At 41.2% G+C, this 15508-nt stretch overlaps 1 protein-coding gene across 2 annotated transcripts in view; it reads left to right on the top strand.

The window, feature by feature from the left end:
- PIKFYVE (phosphoinositide kinase, FYVE-type zinc finger containing) overlaps positions 1-15508 on the top strand; it is a 610036-nt gene that overhangs the window by 495666 nt on the left and 98862 nt on the right. For both annotated transcript variants that reach the window (XM_069733753.1, XM_069733755.1), the window contains 2 exons: positions 8813-8989; positions 14309-14412. In XM_069733753.1, the coding sequence (XP_069589854.1) occupies positions 8813-8989; positions 14309-14412 (281 nt within the window). The remainder of the gene's footprint in view (positions 1-8812; positions 8990-14308; positions 14413-15508) is intronic.

Raw genomic sequence — 15508 nt, 5'->3', positions numbered from 1 at the left:
GGATCAAGCAGGACTAAATAGCTGAGTCCAAATTGCAAAAAGTGAACACACCTGATAAATGCTGCGATCCACAGACAGCGGCACTACCACTCATAACCACCGGAGGGAGCCCAAGAGCAGAATTCACAACACTGCTCATCTCTAGTTAGAAACTTTTTTGCCTACTGCTGCATTGTGAGGATGAGCTGCACGCTATAATTGCAGCAGCACTCAAGCTATATGATCTGATCTGTGTTGAATTTTCCCTATGTTCCCTATATTGTTTGCCATTTTAAGACTGCCAGATTTGACAATTCTTGAGTCACACTGTGGCATTTTCTGTCATTCGGGAGATTTATAGAAAGCTACTTAGTACACGAAATTGATGTGAGGATAAGAGACTTTTCTTCAGGTAGTGTTCACGCAGTCAGGACATATTGTCAATTATTTATAATGTGCAAACATATTCTGCAGCGCTGGAGGCTTGTGACCAATTATATACCATACCTAAGAAAAGCGGGTAAGCAACTTTTGCTGTAAAGCGTTTTAAGCCGATAAGGATTGCCAACCTTCTTTAATTACTTCTGTGACAGCCTCTGTAAACAGGTGTCAGTTTGCTAGGTACATCTGTAGCTATCCTGTGCCATGCCTCTGGATATTGTTGTTGGCTTAGTCCATACTGTTTGATATCTGTTTTAGGCATTGATAAAATATATTAGGTATTGGTTGATATTTTTGTAAAAATACGCAAACCCGCAACTCAAGGAAAGGGTTCTCATTGTTTTATCCTCTTTGCCAGTCCCTACATTAAAATTTTAAACTCAATGAAAATGTATCAAATCCAAAAACCATCACAGAAAAAAAACTGCCATACTGACTAACTTACCAATGCTATGTCACCGCACTAATGCTCCACGGGATGCAGCCAGTTGCATAAAACAGGGAGTTAATTTGGCACTCTTAGTTTACTGGATACCTTTTTAGTGTGTCATTGACTACAGATGCAGCGGGCCTGGAATAGCAGGTAATGGACAGTGACTGTATGAAGGTTGAAGATGCTTGGACTACCTGGCATACCCAGGAGTAGAGATGGGCATTATCTAGATGTTCAGGTTCGGCCAAACAGTTAAAAAAAAAAAATTATGGTACCATAACAGTACCCGGACCCCATTTACTTGAATTGGGGGCCCGAACATGTGCATGACAGATCGGCAAACGCTGCTTCTGATCGGTGGTAAAATTATTACCACTGGTCAAACAGCCACTATTCCCACCTGTCAAATGAACGCGTGACCATGCAGCTGTGATTGGAGGTAAAAAATTTACCCCTGATCACTGGCTTCAGCTGATGGGACCATTGCTCCCATCAGCTGACGACTACTGGCGCTAATAACTGCGAGAGCAAGCAGCAGTTGATGTGAGTATTCATCAGTCTGCACTCTAAATAAATAATTTTTCTTAAAAAAATGTGTTTTGATAACCAGCCAGGCAAAACGGACAGCTGGGGGCTGCAACCCTCAGCTGTCAGCTTCAGCAAGGCTGGTTATCAAGAATAGAGGGGTCCCATGCTGTTTCTTTAAATAATTGAAACAAATAATTTAAAAAAACTGCATGGGTTCCCCCACATTTTTTCACAACCAACCAAGCTAAAGCAGACAGCTGGGGGCTGGTATTCTCAGGCTGGTAAGGGGCCATGAATATTTTCCCCCACCAGCCAAAAAATAGCTTCCCAGAAAAAGGCACATCTATTAGATGTGCCAGTTCTGGCGCTTTGCCCAGCTCTTCCCACTTGCCCTGTAGTGGTGGCAAGTGGGGTAATATTTATGGGGTTGATGTCACCTTTGTATTGTCAGGTGACATCAAGCCCTTGGCTTAGTAATGGAGAGGCATCTATAAGACTCCTATCCATTACTAATTCTATAGGTGTATTGTAAATAAACACACAGTCAGAATAAAGTCTTTTATTTGAAATAAAACCAAACCACTCTTTCCTTTTTAATTTAAAATAACAAACACAATTTACTTACATAACACCCATTTCATTGAATCCCTCCTCTCCTGTAATAAAATAAAAATAACAATATCCCTCACCTGTCCATCCTTCTGTCTAACGCCGTAATATATGTTTGGAGATTAATAGTTTTCAACCTGGACAATAACAAGATGCGACTGTCCTGGCTGAGAACCACTGGTGAATGAGCTGCGGCGACCTCATCGAGGTTACCGCAGGTCACTGAGGCTGCGTTCCCAGCGGGGCCAATGAACTGTGGTGACCTCCCTCCAGTGAGATCACCACTAGCACAGTGAGAAAAAATCTCATGGTGTAGAGGTGAGTTCAGCGCAGTGAAATTCTCCCTCTTGATATTAATAAAAACTGGTAAAATATAATTTTACATGCTGTGCTACAGATGAATTGAACATTTGTTCACAGGAAAGATTCTGGCAGATAACTGCGGTCTAAGGAGTAGGACATACTGATCATCTTCTCATTGATGGCTTCTAAATCTGCACTGCACTTGGTATTACTGGTAGTTATGCAGGAATGTGTGCAGGGATGGTCCAAGGGTATATGCACATGATTAGTAAAGGCTGCTGGTTGGATACTGTGGTACTTGTGCAGCGTCAAACCCTCAGCGTCCAGATGTTACAGCATAGTGGATAGGATTTCAAGAAATCCCATGCACACTATGGGTCTAGACCGCAGCTTGTCTATTTATCTTATGAAGACGCGAGTCTCCACAAGAGAAATTTCACCCATACAGTTTATTGGATGCAGTGAATCCGCACGGTTCAGTGAACTCAAGCCGATTCACCTGCGTTCAATATCCTGCAGTGCTTTGGACGCAGCGGCTATGCGCGTCTTCCAAAGCCCTGCCAATTCCTGATTGAGTTCACGTATCCAGAGTTCCTCGCTCTGCCAGTCTTTGTGTCAATGAAAACGTTGCTTTTTGGATTTCCAATAGTTCTAATATGTATTTATATTTAGGCATATTAAAAGACATCATTGACTAGAGATTTTTGAGTATTGAAATGTTTTGAGCAGCAGTCAACCACTTATTAACCAGGCCTTAATCACAGCTATTTGTTTTTTTCATTTTTGATTTTTATTCTCCATTTTTCAGCAGTCATAACTTAATTTTTTCATAGATATGGCTTTTATGCATGACAAATTATAGTACTTTTTTTTTGCTGCTATAGGACGCATATAAATAACTGTTTTTCTGAAATTTTTTGGGGCGAACTAAAAAAAAATCAATTTGGGGGTTAGCTTTTTACTTTTTTTTTTACTTATATCTTTTACTGGTTACATTTCACACCAAATAAAACAAATTCTGCAGGTAATTACAGTCACGTGGATTATATTCGGCCATCTGTTTGTGCCCTCAAGCTGAAGCGCACTTGGGTTATGCAGCAGGACAGTGAGTCAAAACACACTAGCAAGTCCACCTCTGAATGGATTAAGGAAAACAAAATTAATACTTTGGAGTAGCCTAGTCAAAGTCCTGACCTTAATCCGATTGAGATGCTGTGTCATGACTTCAAAAAGGCGGTTCATGCTTGGAAAACCCTCCAAAGTGGCTGAAACACAAAATTCTGCAAAGATGAGTGGGCCAAATTTCCTCCAAAGTGTTGGAAAAGACTCATTTCCAGTTATCGCAAACGCTTGATTGCAGTTGTTGTTGCTAAGGGTGGCCCAACCAGTTATTAGGTTTAGGGGGCAATCACTTTTTTGTCTGATTTTTTTTCTTTTTAGGTAGATTTTTGAGTAAAATTTAAATTGTTCTTTTATTCTATAAACTACTGACAACGTCTCCAAAGTTCCAAGTAATAAATTTTGTATTTATTTTCTGAAAATGAGAAAAATATTCACATCGATTTTTCTGGCTAACATGGTACTACAATACAATTTGTTATTGTACATCCTGAAAATGAGAAATGTTCAAAATAACAAAAAATGCATTGCTTGCAGACCTCAAATAATGCAAAAAAAAACAAACAAGTTTATAATCATTTAGAAACATCAATACTAATGTTTTAACTCAGGAATAGGTCAGAAATCAATATTTTTTGGGGAATAACCATGATTTTTAATCACAGCTTTCATGCGTCTTGGTATGCTTTCCACCAGTCTTTCACACAGCTTTTGGGTGACCTTATGCCACTCCTGGTGCAAAAATTTAAGCATTTCTTTGTTTGATGACTTGTGACCATCTTCCTCTTGATTACATTCCAGAGGTTTTCAATGGGGTTCAGGTTTGGAGATTGGGCTGGCCATGACATGGATTTGATGTGGTGGTCCTTCAGCCACACCTTGATTGACCTAGCTGTGTGGCATGGCGCATTGTCCTGCTGGAAAAAACAGTCCTCAAGTTGGGGAACATTGCCTGAGCAGAAGAATCAACAGTTTTTCCATTATAACCTTGTATGTGGCTTGATTTATAAGTACTTCACAAAGAACAACCTGCCCAATTCCAGCCTTGCTGAAGCATCCCCACAAGTCAAAAGCCATCAAACAAAGAAGAACTGCTTAAATTTTTGTACCAGGAGTGGCATAAGGTCACCCAAAAGCAGTGTGAAAGACTGGTGGAAAGCATGCCAAAACGAGTGGCCATCATTACTTTAAGAAATGAAGGTTAGTCATTCCGAAAAATTGGGAAAACTTTGAAAGTGTCCCCAAGTGCAGTTACAAAAACCATCAAGCGCTACAAAGAAACTGGCTCACATGAGGACCGCCCTAGGAAAGGAAGACCAAGAGTCACCTCTGCTTCTGAGGATAAGTTTATCCGAGTCACCAGCCTCAGGTTAACAGCAGCTCAGATTAGACACCTGGTCAATGCTACACAGAGTTCTAGCAGCAGACACCTCTCTACAATAACTGTTAAGAGGAGACTTTGTGCAGCAGGCCTTCATGGTAAAATAGCTCCTAGGAAACCACTGCTAAGGACAGGCAACAAGCAGAAGAGACTTGTTTGGGCTAAAGAACACAATGAATGGACATTAGACCTGTGGAAATCTGTGCTTTGGTCTGATGAGTCCAAATTTGATATGTTTGGTTCCAACCACCGTGTCTTTGTGCGACGCAGAAAGGGTGAACGGATGGACTCTACATGCCTGGTTCCCACCGTGAAGCATGGAGGAGATGGTGTGGGGGTGCTTTGCTGGTGACACTGTTGGGGATTTATTCAAAATTGAAGGCATACTGAACCAGCATGGCTACCACAGCATCTTGCAGTGGCATGCTATTCCATCCGGTTTGCGTTTAGTTGGACCATCATTTATTTTTTAACAGGACAATGAACCCAAACACACTTCCAGGTTGTGTAAGGGCTATTTGACCAAGAAGGAGAGTGATGGGGTGCTACGCCAGATGATCTGGCCTCCACAGCCACCAGACCTGAACCCAATCGAGATGGTTTGGGGTGAGCTGGACCGCAGAGTGAAGGCAAAAGGGCCAACAAGTGCTAAGCATCTCTGGGAACTTCTTCAAGATTGTTGGAAGACCATTCCCGGTGACTACCTCTTGAAGCTCATCAAGAGAATGCCAAGAGTGTGCAAAGCAGTCATCAAAGCAAAAAGTGTCTACTTTAAAGAACCTAGAATATAAGACATAATGTCAGTTGTTTCACACATTTTTGTTAAGTATATAAATCCACATGTGTTAATTCATAGTTGTGATGCCTTCAGTGTGAATTTACAATTTTCATGGACATGAAAACACAGAAAAATCTTTGAATGAGAAGATGTGTCCAAACTTTTGGTCTGTACTGTGTATGTATGTATGTATGTATGTATGTATGTGTGTGTGTGTGTGTGTGTGTGTGTGTGTGTGTGTATATATATATATATATATATATATATATATATATATATATAGTGTTTGCCCCCTTCCCGATTTCCTATTCTTCACCAATTTTCACCAAGTTTAAATATTAGACAAAGATGACACAATTAAACAAAACGCAGATTTATTATTAAGGAATAGGAAATCCAAACTTATAGGATCCTGTGTGAACAGAAAATGTTGCAGTGGTCTCTTAATTTTTGTTTGCAGTGGTCTCCTAATTTTTGCCAGAGCTGTATATAATTTGACCACAAGACAACATGAAAGATCCCTGTGAAACATATGGTTTTTCTTTGTTGTGCATTTTTCTTCTTTAACTAGAGAATCCATAGGAGCCCCAGTACAAGAAAAAACAACCAAACAACCCCCTGCTGTTTCATACGTCACTGTCACAGCTGATCATGGCTATGCCGTGTAGATACCTGCAATCATGAGATCTCCCTGTCCCCTTCTTGAAGCTTTGGCACAGCCAATGCTTCTGTTCACAGCATAGCACTTATGAGCCCTATATAGACAGAAAAAGAAAAAAGACGTAATAAACCGCTTCTGTGTTCTCCGAATATTCCCGAGCTGTGCCTGACAGACGGAGATAAGACCTGCTCCGCATAGATTCCAAGAGCTTTAAACCTGCACCTGAAATATACATTAATCTTGGGTTAAAACTCAGAACCAAGCACAGGTACATTTATGGTACAAGGTCATTCTCATGTTCAAACACTTGTCTTCTGTAAATTACTGTATAATTACTCTCTTCCTTAAGGTACCTTCACACATAACGATATCGTTAACGATATCGTTGCTTTTTGTGACGTAGCAACGATATCGTTAAGGAAATCGTTATGTGTGACAGCGACCAACGATCAGGCCCCTGCTGGGAGATCGTTGGGCGCTGAACAAAGTCCAGAACTTTATTTCGTCGTTGGATCTCCCGTGGACATCGCTGGATCGGCGTGTGTGACACCGATCCAGCTATGTCTTCACTGGTAACCAGGGTTAACATCGGGTAACTAAGCGCAGGGCCGCGCTTAGTAACCCGATGTTTACCCTGGTTACCAGCGTAAAAGTAAAAAAAACAAACACTACATACTTACCTACCGCTGTCTGTCCCCAGCGCTGTGCTCTGCACTCCTCCTGCACTGGCTGTGAGCGTCGGTCAGCCGGAAAGCAGAGCGGTGACGTCACCTCTCTGCTTTCCGGACTCTGTGCTCACAGCCAGTACAGGAGGAGTGCAGAGAAGCAGAGCGCCGGGGACAGACAGCGGTAGGTATGTAGTGTTTGTTTTTTTTTACTTTTACGCTGGTAACCTGTTTACCCTGGTTACCCGGGGACTTCGGGATCGTTGGTCGCTGGAGAGCTGTCTGTGTGACAGCTCTCCAGCGACCAAACAGCAACGCTGCAGCGATCCGGATCGTTGTCGGTATCGCTGCAGCGTCGCTTAATGTGAAGGGGCCTTTATGCTCCTATACTTGATATATTTGAATGAACAAAAGAAAAATCCAAATCAATGTTTGGTGTGACCACCTTTTATTATCAAACCGTATCAAACCTTCAATTCTTTTAGGTACACTTGCACACACTTTTTGAAGGAATTTGGTAGGTACTGTAGATTCTCCCAAACATCTTTGAGAACAAACATATCCTCTGTGGATGTAGGCTTGCACAAATTTTTCTGTCTCTTCAATGTTTTCCAAGACAGACTGGATGTTGATATCAGGGCTCTGTGGAGGATAGATCATTTTCAGGACTCCTTGTTCTTCATGTTCTAAATAGTTCTTAATGACATTGACTATAATTCTTCCATGAAGACCACTTCTGGCCAGGATTTTCAGAACAGTAGATTGGTGTAGCTGTGCCCAGCTGGTTGCTGCCAGTTCTCAGCTGACACTGCGGGACATCTTCTAATTTTGAAGGAAAAAAAAACGTGTCTTTCATCTGTTGCACTAAGTTTCCTTGGCCAACCACTGAGTCTATGGTCGTCAATGTTGTCCATTGCTTGGTGTCCTCAATGCTTAGAAATACAGGCAGATACTTATCAATACAGGACCATTAGTGAGACTTCTCATTTGCTCTAAATTTATTCTGCAGCAGGAGAGTGACTCCAAACATACAGCCAATGTCATTAAAGGTGTTGTCCACTACTCAGAAAGCCCCTTCTCACTCCCTATATTTCCCCCTCCAGTAAAATAATAACACCTTTATTTACTTCCAGTGCCAGATCCACTATTATTTCACTGGGGGGAAACGAAGGAATTGAGAAAGGGTTGTCCGAGTAGTGGATAATTTAAGAATAATCTTCACAGTAAGAAGAGCATGGAGTCCTGGAAGTGCCCACAGAGCCCTGATCTCAACATCACAGGATCTGTCTGGTATTACATACAGATACAGAAGGATTTGCACAAGCCTACATCCACAGATCTGTGGTTAATTCTCCAAGATGTTTCGAACAGCCTCATTGCTGAGTTCCTTTAAAAGATGTGTACAAGTATAATAAATTGATGCGGTTTTTAAGGCAAAGAGGGGTCATATCAAATATTGATTTTAGCTTAGATTTCTTTGTTTTGTTCATTCACTGATCATTGAGAAAACTATGCATCAGCACAGTTCTCTCTCCACCCGCCGGACACTGATCCATCACCAGGACCTTCACATAACTCCTGAGTAGTTGAAGGAGCTTTCATGTCATATGATCACTCATATGCCAGAAGGAAACTTCACAATGTGTTATTGTGTGTACAGTGTGTATGAGAGGTGTGCGTGTGTTGTTGTATATGTGCACATAGACAAACAGGAGAGCAATTACCTCCCAACCTCCTTACACCACCAGGTACATTTGAATTATGGAATATCTTTCCTATTTTCTGCATTGTGAACCTGAGGTGCGTATTATAAATTAGTTGTGTACTATAGTACCAAAACTACAGTGTGTATATACATTTCTTTTTCATCAGTGTTTTATTCCATTGTTTATCACCTTTTCTTCCTCTTATACAGAGTTTTCAGATGCCAATGCAAAGTTTTACTGCCGGATTTACTATGCTGGAGAGTTTCACAGAATGCGCAAAGTAATTTTAGGAAGTAGTGAAGAAGATTTCATCCGCTCCCTGGCTCACTGTGTACCATGGCAGGCTCGAGGAGGAAAGTCTGGTGCCGCATTTTATGCAACAGAAGGTAAATACCTTATTAAATGAATGGTACTGATGCATTATACAGGTTGTGAATGTGGGGAAATCTTTGTTTCAATCACATAACGTTTAGTGACCGTCATATTGGTACGTTACGGTAGCAGTAATTAGTTTACCATACCGTCTTCAAAAATTTCCCTTTCCTGATGTGTGACACACGTGTGTCAAACTTAAGGTGTGTGGAGCGAGCTCAGGAGCCTGTAAGGCATTCCGCATGTGTAACCGCAGCAATCATTGCTGTTTAAACCATTAATGCTTCTATCACTCAGCTGCTTATTGCCCCCTAGCCACATCAGAGTGTTTATGGGGTTTCTGATGGGTTGCCATGGCAGCCTGAGGTCTAATAAAGGCTGATCTCCATAGGAGACCTTGATTTTTGTTATATAGTACAGTACTTTATTATTACTTTATTGAGCAGTTGTAGGTTAAAGTCCCATTTTGACACATGAAAGAAAGGAAAAGGAGAAAAAGATTAAAAAAAAATCAAAACATTAAGAAAAAGAATATAAATTAAATTCACCTCCTTTTCCCCCTTTAATACTACATCAAAAATAGAGATTTTTGTCAATGCTTAACTGTGAAATTAGATTAATCACAATCTAAATATTTAAATTTAATTTTAAATTAAAAAGAAAAGAGAAACAAAATGTGAAGATTGTCATCTTATGGTCTATCCCCCCCCCCCCAAAAAAAAAGTGCAATTAAAAGTGATTAAATCATCCTATGTACCCTCCATAGTGTCAATAAAAAGTGAAATCCCCTTGTAAAAAGCTGCATCAATTGGAACATAAGTTTTGTGTCTCAGATTTTTTTTTTACATTTTCTATCAAAGTTTGGTATTGCAGTAATCATACTGACCCAGTTCCTTTCTCTGCGCCATAAAAAACTTCTCAATTTCTCTCCATTTCGCCACACTTGGATGGCACAGGGACTTGGCAGCGGGGAAATAAAAAAGCTCTGACTCTTGCAAGAAGGGGAGAAAAACCCCAAGCTCAAAAAACAAAATTAGCTGTGATGGGAACGGGTTAGTATGGTCTCTATCAGGGTTTTTGTGGATTTCACTTCTGAAAGCTGCTCATATAAAACAATCTACATGATGTGGGTCTGGTGTCATTCAGGACACTTGGCCCAAGGAACTTTAGGAGCCAGATAAATCGCCCAAATCAATCGTATCAAACAAGCTTGTGTACAGGAAGGGTTAACTCATTTTGAGCAAAGCCCTGACAGCTTTGTGCTTGGCACATCCTTGGCAGTATTCCTTGCAAGCTGATTGTGATTCCTTATCGTTATGCTCTGCAAAATCCTGAGAAGAGAATCGGCACACGGTGCTGAGACCAAAGCGTCAGTAATCTTTCATCTTCTAGGTGGCGGAGCTCCTTGGGTCAGATCAGGACAGGAATTGACCAGAGGGGCTTTTTGGGCACCAGCATGTTTATTCAGCTCTGTCCTGGATTATTGAGTGCTCTGAAGATGCTGATGTATGCAGACAATATGTGACTTCCCCCCTTCATTATAGGACCATGCTCTAATAACCATTTTCTTTCAGTTGAGAAAGGTTTAATTTTCAGGTTCTTGTCCAGTGACACAACCCTCGGGGCTTGTACGGACCATCGTTATCTATTACGTGTTTGCCATGCGGATGGAGGACAGACAGATGGTGGTTACGCTGCTCTCTTGAGAAATACTAGTGCTGTATAAATCACAGGATAATAAGGTGGCTAAGACAAGAGGGTTCAGTTGGGAGATGTCATGTACGCCACACTGACAACTTCCATTAGAGATCCGAGCCAAGCATCTCATATAGTGGGTGCTAGAACATAAGTGACAGTGAATAGAAGACACATTTTCATTACTACAAATCACAATTTTGAAAAATGAATATGAAGAACAGACAGAGCAGTATCTGCAGCTGATGGATACTGACATCAGGTCCTAATAGTGATACAGGCCTTCCAGGACTCGCTGCCCCCAGGAAAAGAATACCATCCAGTTCTTGTTCTGAAAATCAGCATGACTTTTACATAATCTTTAAAGGGGTTTTCCCACAAACAAAGATAATTGTGAAGTTCATTTTAATCAATAAAATGTCCCTCTGTTGAGCTAATCTTATAAATGTGCCCCTGCTGTGTACTGTGTAATGGCTGTGTCTGACTGTACAGGGACATGGTCTGATCATACCACATCTTGTGGACCTGGAAGGAGGCAAAAGAGAGGACACAGATAGCACAGCATGGGATCACAGCGGATTCTTTTTGTGAGCTAAAACATTTTTCTCTCTGTTTTTTCAAAAAATGTTTTACCTCAAAGAAACAATTATTTGCAATCCTGTACTGTAATGTCAGTATACTCTTTTTCTTCCCCCCTGCCCAGGAGCTGAGGTATGTTCAGACCATGTCCCTGCACGGTCAGACACAGACATTACACAGTACACAGCAGGGGCACATTTATAAGATATACATATATACATTTATAAGATTATCTCAGCATAGGGGCAATTTATTTAAAAAGATCTAATTGTGGAAATTATTATTATTCCAAGATCTATTGATTAAAATCAACTTGTTCATGAGAAAACCTCTACGTTAGTTGTTTTGTCCTTATCACTGCAGAGTGCGTTATTTTCAGTTACTTCATGGTAGTCAAATCTCTTATGTTCTCAAAGACTGAACAATTGCTCCCATGTTGTGAGAACTGTTTGGGTATGTGTCCACCTTCAGGATGGCCGGTGGTTTTGACGGAGCGGCGAACTAGCTCCGCCCAAAGCTCCACCCCCTTCTGGGGACGCGATGATGCCGGATGTGTTCATTGCACACATCCGGAATCATCGCAACCCACACATGGGGCCCTGTGTTATACCTTGCGGCGGCGCAGCGTCGCCGCAAGGTATACGGACAGGCTGCGATCTTAAGACGTGCCGCATTTCCGGAGTCGCAGGGCCGCCGTGTGCGTGTTACCACGCATAGTGGAGACGGGATTTCATTAAATCCCCTTTACTATGCTGTAACATCTGGACGCTGCGTGTTTGACGCTGCGTCTCTATGCAGCGTCAAACACGCAGCGTTTCCTGAACGTGGACACACAGCCTTAGGATACGTTCAAATTAAGTTTCTTGTTTGCTCCAAAAAACACCTGGAACCTTACAATAGAATGAAGAGATCCAGCACGGTGGCTCAGTGGTTAGCATTGCAGCACTGGGGTCCTGGGTTCATACCCCATCAAGGACAACATCTGCAAGGAGTTTGTTCTCTCTGAGTTCTCTGCTTCTCTTAACTTCATGTGTTGATCATTGCTTTATAAAGTTACCCTCTTGTAAATTGTCTCAAAAGACTCTGCAGAAAAAAAGCACATAAAAGACTCCCACAAAAAACTTACAAAAATGGCAAGAAAAATGTTTAAAAATGTTTTAGGGAAAAATTGAAAGTTTCTTTTTTTTTTTTTTTATGATTTCATCTTGAAAACCTTGTCCATTTCACCTGCCAGAAAAAACGTTCTTGTGCACGTAGCCTTATCTGCCTAACCATTAGTGCACATTGTACTATGAAGACTACTGTCTTCACAGTAGAGCAAATCCAGTGGTGCACAGCGGTAATAGTATCTTGTTACTCCGGCCAGAACTTTCTTTTGAGGAAAAAGTAAAGCAATATGAGAGCGATTGTTCAACCACAACATTAAATGAAGCATACAAAACCTACAAGAAACAAAATGAGCAAAAAACCCTGCTGTAACTAAATAAGTAAAAAGCAAGTGCATTTAAATAACTCAGGGTTCTTAGTAATACTGTTTTTGATCAAAAATAACATAAAAGCCATCCCATCATCGTCAAGGTGACCCTAATAAGGGATGGTCCTACGCTGTCCAATATTGAAAACCTTACCATGTGTCAGAGTTGACCTCAATGTGTGAATAAGGGCAGACAATAGGACCAGGTCCCAAACTATGGACACCAATCTGGGGAAACTTTTAAATGTAATGTTTCTTTGTATTTTTGCATTTTGTGCAAGCCGGGACATGGCCTCCCTATTCTGAGCTTGTATTACATTTAAAAGCTTCCCCAGGTTGTTGTCCATAGATTGGGACCCAGTCCTTTTATCTGCCCTTATTCACACACTGAGATCAACTCTGACACATGGTAAGGTTTTTAATATTAGACAGCGTAGGACCGTCCCGATCAGGGCACCTTGACGATGGAGGGATGGCTTTTATGCTATTTTTGATCAAAACAGTATTACTAAGAACCCTGTGTTATTTAAATGCAATTGCTTTTTACTTATTTAGTTACAGCAGGGTTTTTGCTCATTTTGTTTCTTGCAGGTTGTGTGTGCGTTATGGCCAATGTGATGCTGTTATGTGCTGCGTGTATACCAACTTAAATCCAAGCTCAATTTTTGTGATTCAACATTAGATGGAGGATTGAGGAACTGGTGATTTGCAGGAATTGCCGGGTCACTTGTAAATTTACTGATTTGTTTGTCAGGCATTTACCTGGGTTCTTCAAATATGAAAGAATAAAACAGAAGAAATCCAGTAAATTGGAAATGTGCGTCAGCAAGTGGGATATGTTAAAGGGGTTATCAGGACTATTTTATTTTTATTTTTTTTACTCTGGGCCCAAGAACTAACAGGCAGGTTGTTGTTTACGACCTGCCTGTTCTGCCTGACACAGATCTCTGGCAGCAAAGGTCCGTCACTGACCGTGGGATTCTGCGACTTCCACTGATGTCATGTCGACAGAGCAGAGGTTTCTTTTCTGCTCTACGCTGTTGATGTGGCGTGATTACAAATATGCTGATTGACAGCCGGCTTCCCGCTTCATAACTGCAGGGAGCTTGCTCTCAGTCAGCATGACATTGGCACTCATGCCCAGTCGGAGGGCAGCCTGGATGAAGAAGAGCTGCTTTGCTGACATGGAGCAGCTGATTCTTCAGCAAGACAGATCAGTGATTGCTCTGAGCTAGTGCCGGATGGCCTTTGTTAGACCTACCTGTCCATTAGTTTTTTGGCTCATATTTAAAGAATAATTTAGTCCTGAACAACCACTTGAACTAGCCTGTAAAGCACTTGCTTCATGTTGCACAAGACTCAAAGGTAACGCAAGACACTGATATCTAAGTAACAGTTCATCTCTTAAGCATTGATGTATATTAATTTGACAGCAGTTTAGTTAGAAACTAACAGTAAGTGCAGCCATATTTGATGTCACCTTTGCGTTTGACTGTTACGACAGACTGTTACTACTGCTAGAAGTTTGTTATTTTTGTGGACATTCGTGTGGTACAAATTAATTGCTTTCCTTTTTTCCCCATAGATGACAGATTTATTTTGAAACAGATGCCTCGCCTCGAAGTTCAGTCGTTTCTTGACTTTGCTCCACACTACTTCACATACATCACTAACGCTGTACAGATGAAGGTAAGACCTCCTGGGTTTTGTTAAATGGTTCTGATTTCAAATCCTAAGTGATCAAAGTATGTTTGAGGAATCTAAGAATATGGAGAGGGTGTCTGCTGTGCAACAGAACATATGCAGCATCTGGCTCTTCAGCTTATTGTTCCCCGGAGTCCTCAGTCTATAGTATCACGCTGGTAGTAACTACGAGGCAGTGTTGTGCTGTCACGTGGCAGAATGCAGGTCTGTTCTCACACATGACTTGTTCTACAAAGCTTAGAGAGAGCAATAACACTCTACCTGGAATTGTTTTTCACTTCCAGTTTGTTCTTTAAGAGTCACTGAGGCCAGTTATCGATATCTTAGAGACCAGTGATTCTTCTTGAGTAAAGTCCAATGGATACAGCCAATGACTGCAGCTATGCCTCTATGACTGAAAGCCAAAGGATTAAAGTTCATTTTTTCCCAGCCACACAGCTTCAGAATGCCATTAACCTGGAGATCAATCTTCAGATCTGCAGGCTAAGAGGTTTTTTACATGAGGGGTTCCCTTTAAATTCCAAAGTTGACATATACATAAGTTGAAGTCATTAAAACTTATATTTATCCCCTCTGCAAATTTCATGTTAAACTAAAAAAGTAAAAAGGTCTGTATGCCTTTTTTTGAAAAATATAATACAGGTCATAGGCATTGAATTCTGTGATGGGGTGTTGATCCAGGGAACTAGGGTGCATGCCATATGTGTAGTCAGGAAGGAGTTTTTCCCCTAACCTGGGGAAATTAGCAAAATGCAGCTTTTGCTTTCCTCAGGATCGAGTTCTGTTGTAGGCTGAACACAATGGATTATCTATCTATCTATCTATCTATCTATCTATCTATCTATCTAGAGATGGGCGAACCCAAACAGTAAAGCTCGGCATCCGTACCAAATACCTACTTTTCGGGCACGCCCTTCACCAGGAAATCTGTGTTACTGTTTGTGTTCGGCTGCCCGAACACTGGGTGTTTGTCTCGCTGTCATGTGGCAAACACTTCTTCTGATAGGTATTGAAATTATCCCTGCCGGTTAGATAGCCGTGGTTCCCATGCTAACAAAAGACTGCATGAGCACTCAGCTGT

This window comes from Ranitomeya imitator, chromosome 7 (genome assembly GCF_032444005.1).
Source record: "Ranitomeya imitator isolate aRanImi1 chromosome 7, aRanImi1.pri, whole genome shotgun sequence".
Taxonomy (NCBI): Eukaryota; Metazoa; Chordata; class Amphibia; order Anura; family Dendrobatidae; genus Ranitomeya; species Ranitomeya imitator.
Note: the sequence above shows the minus strand (reverse complement) of the source record. Positions and strands in the feature narration are given on the sequence as shown.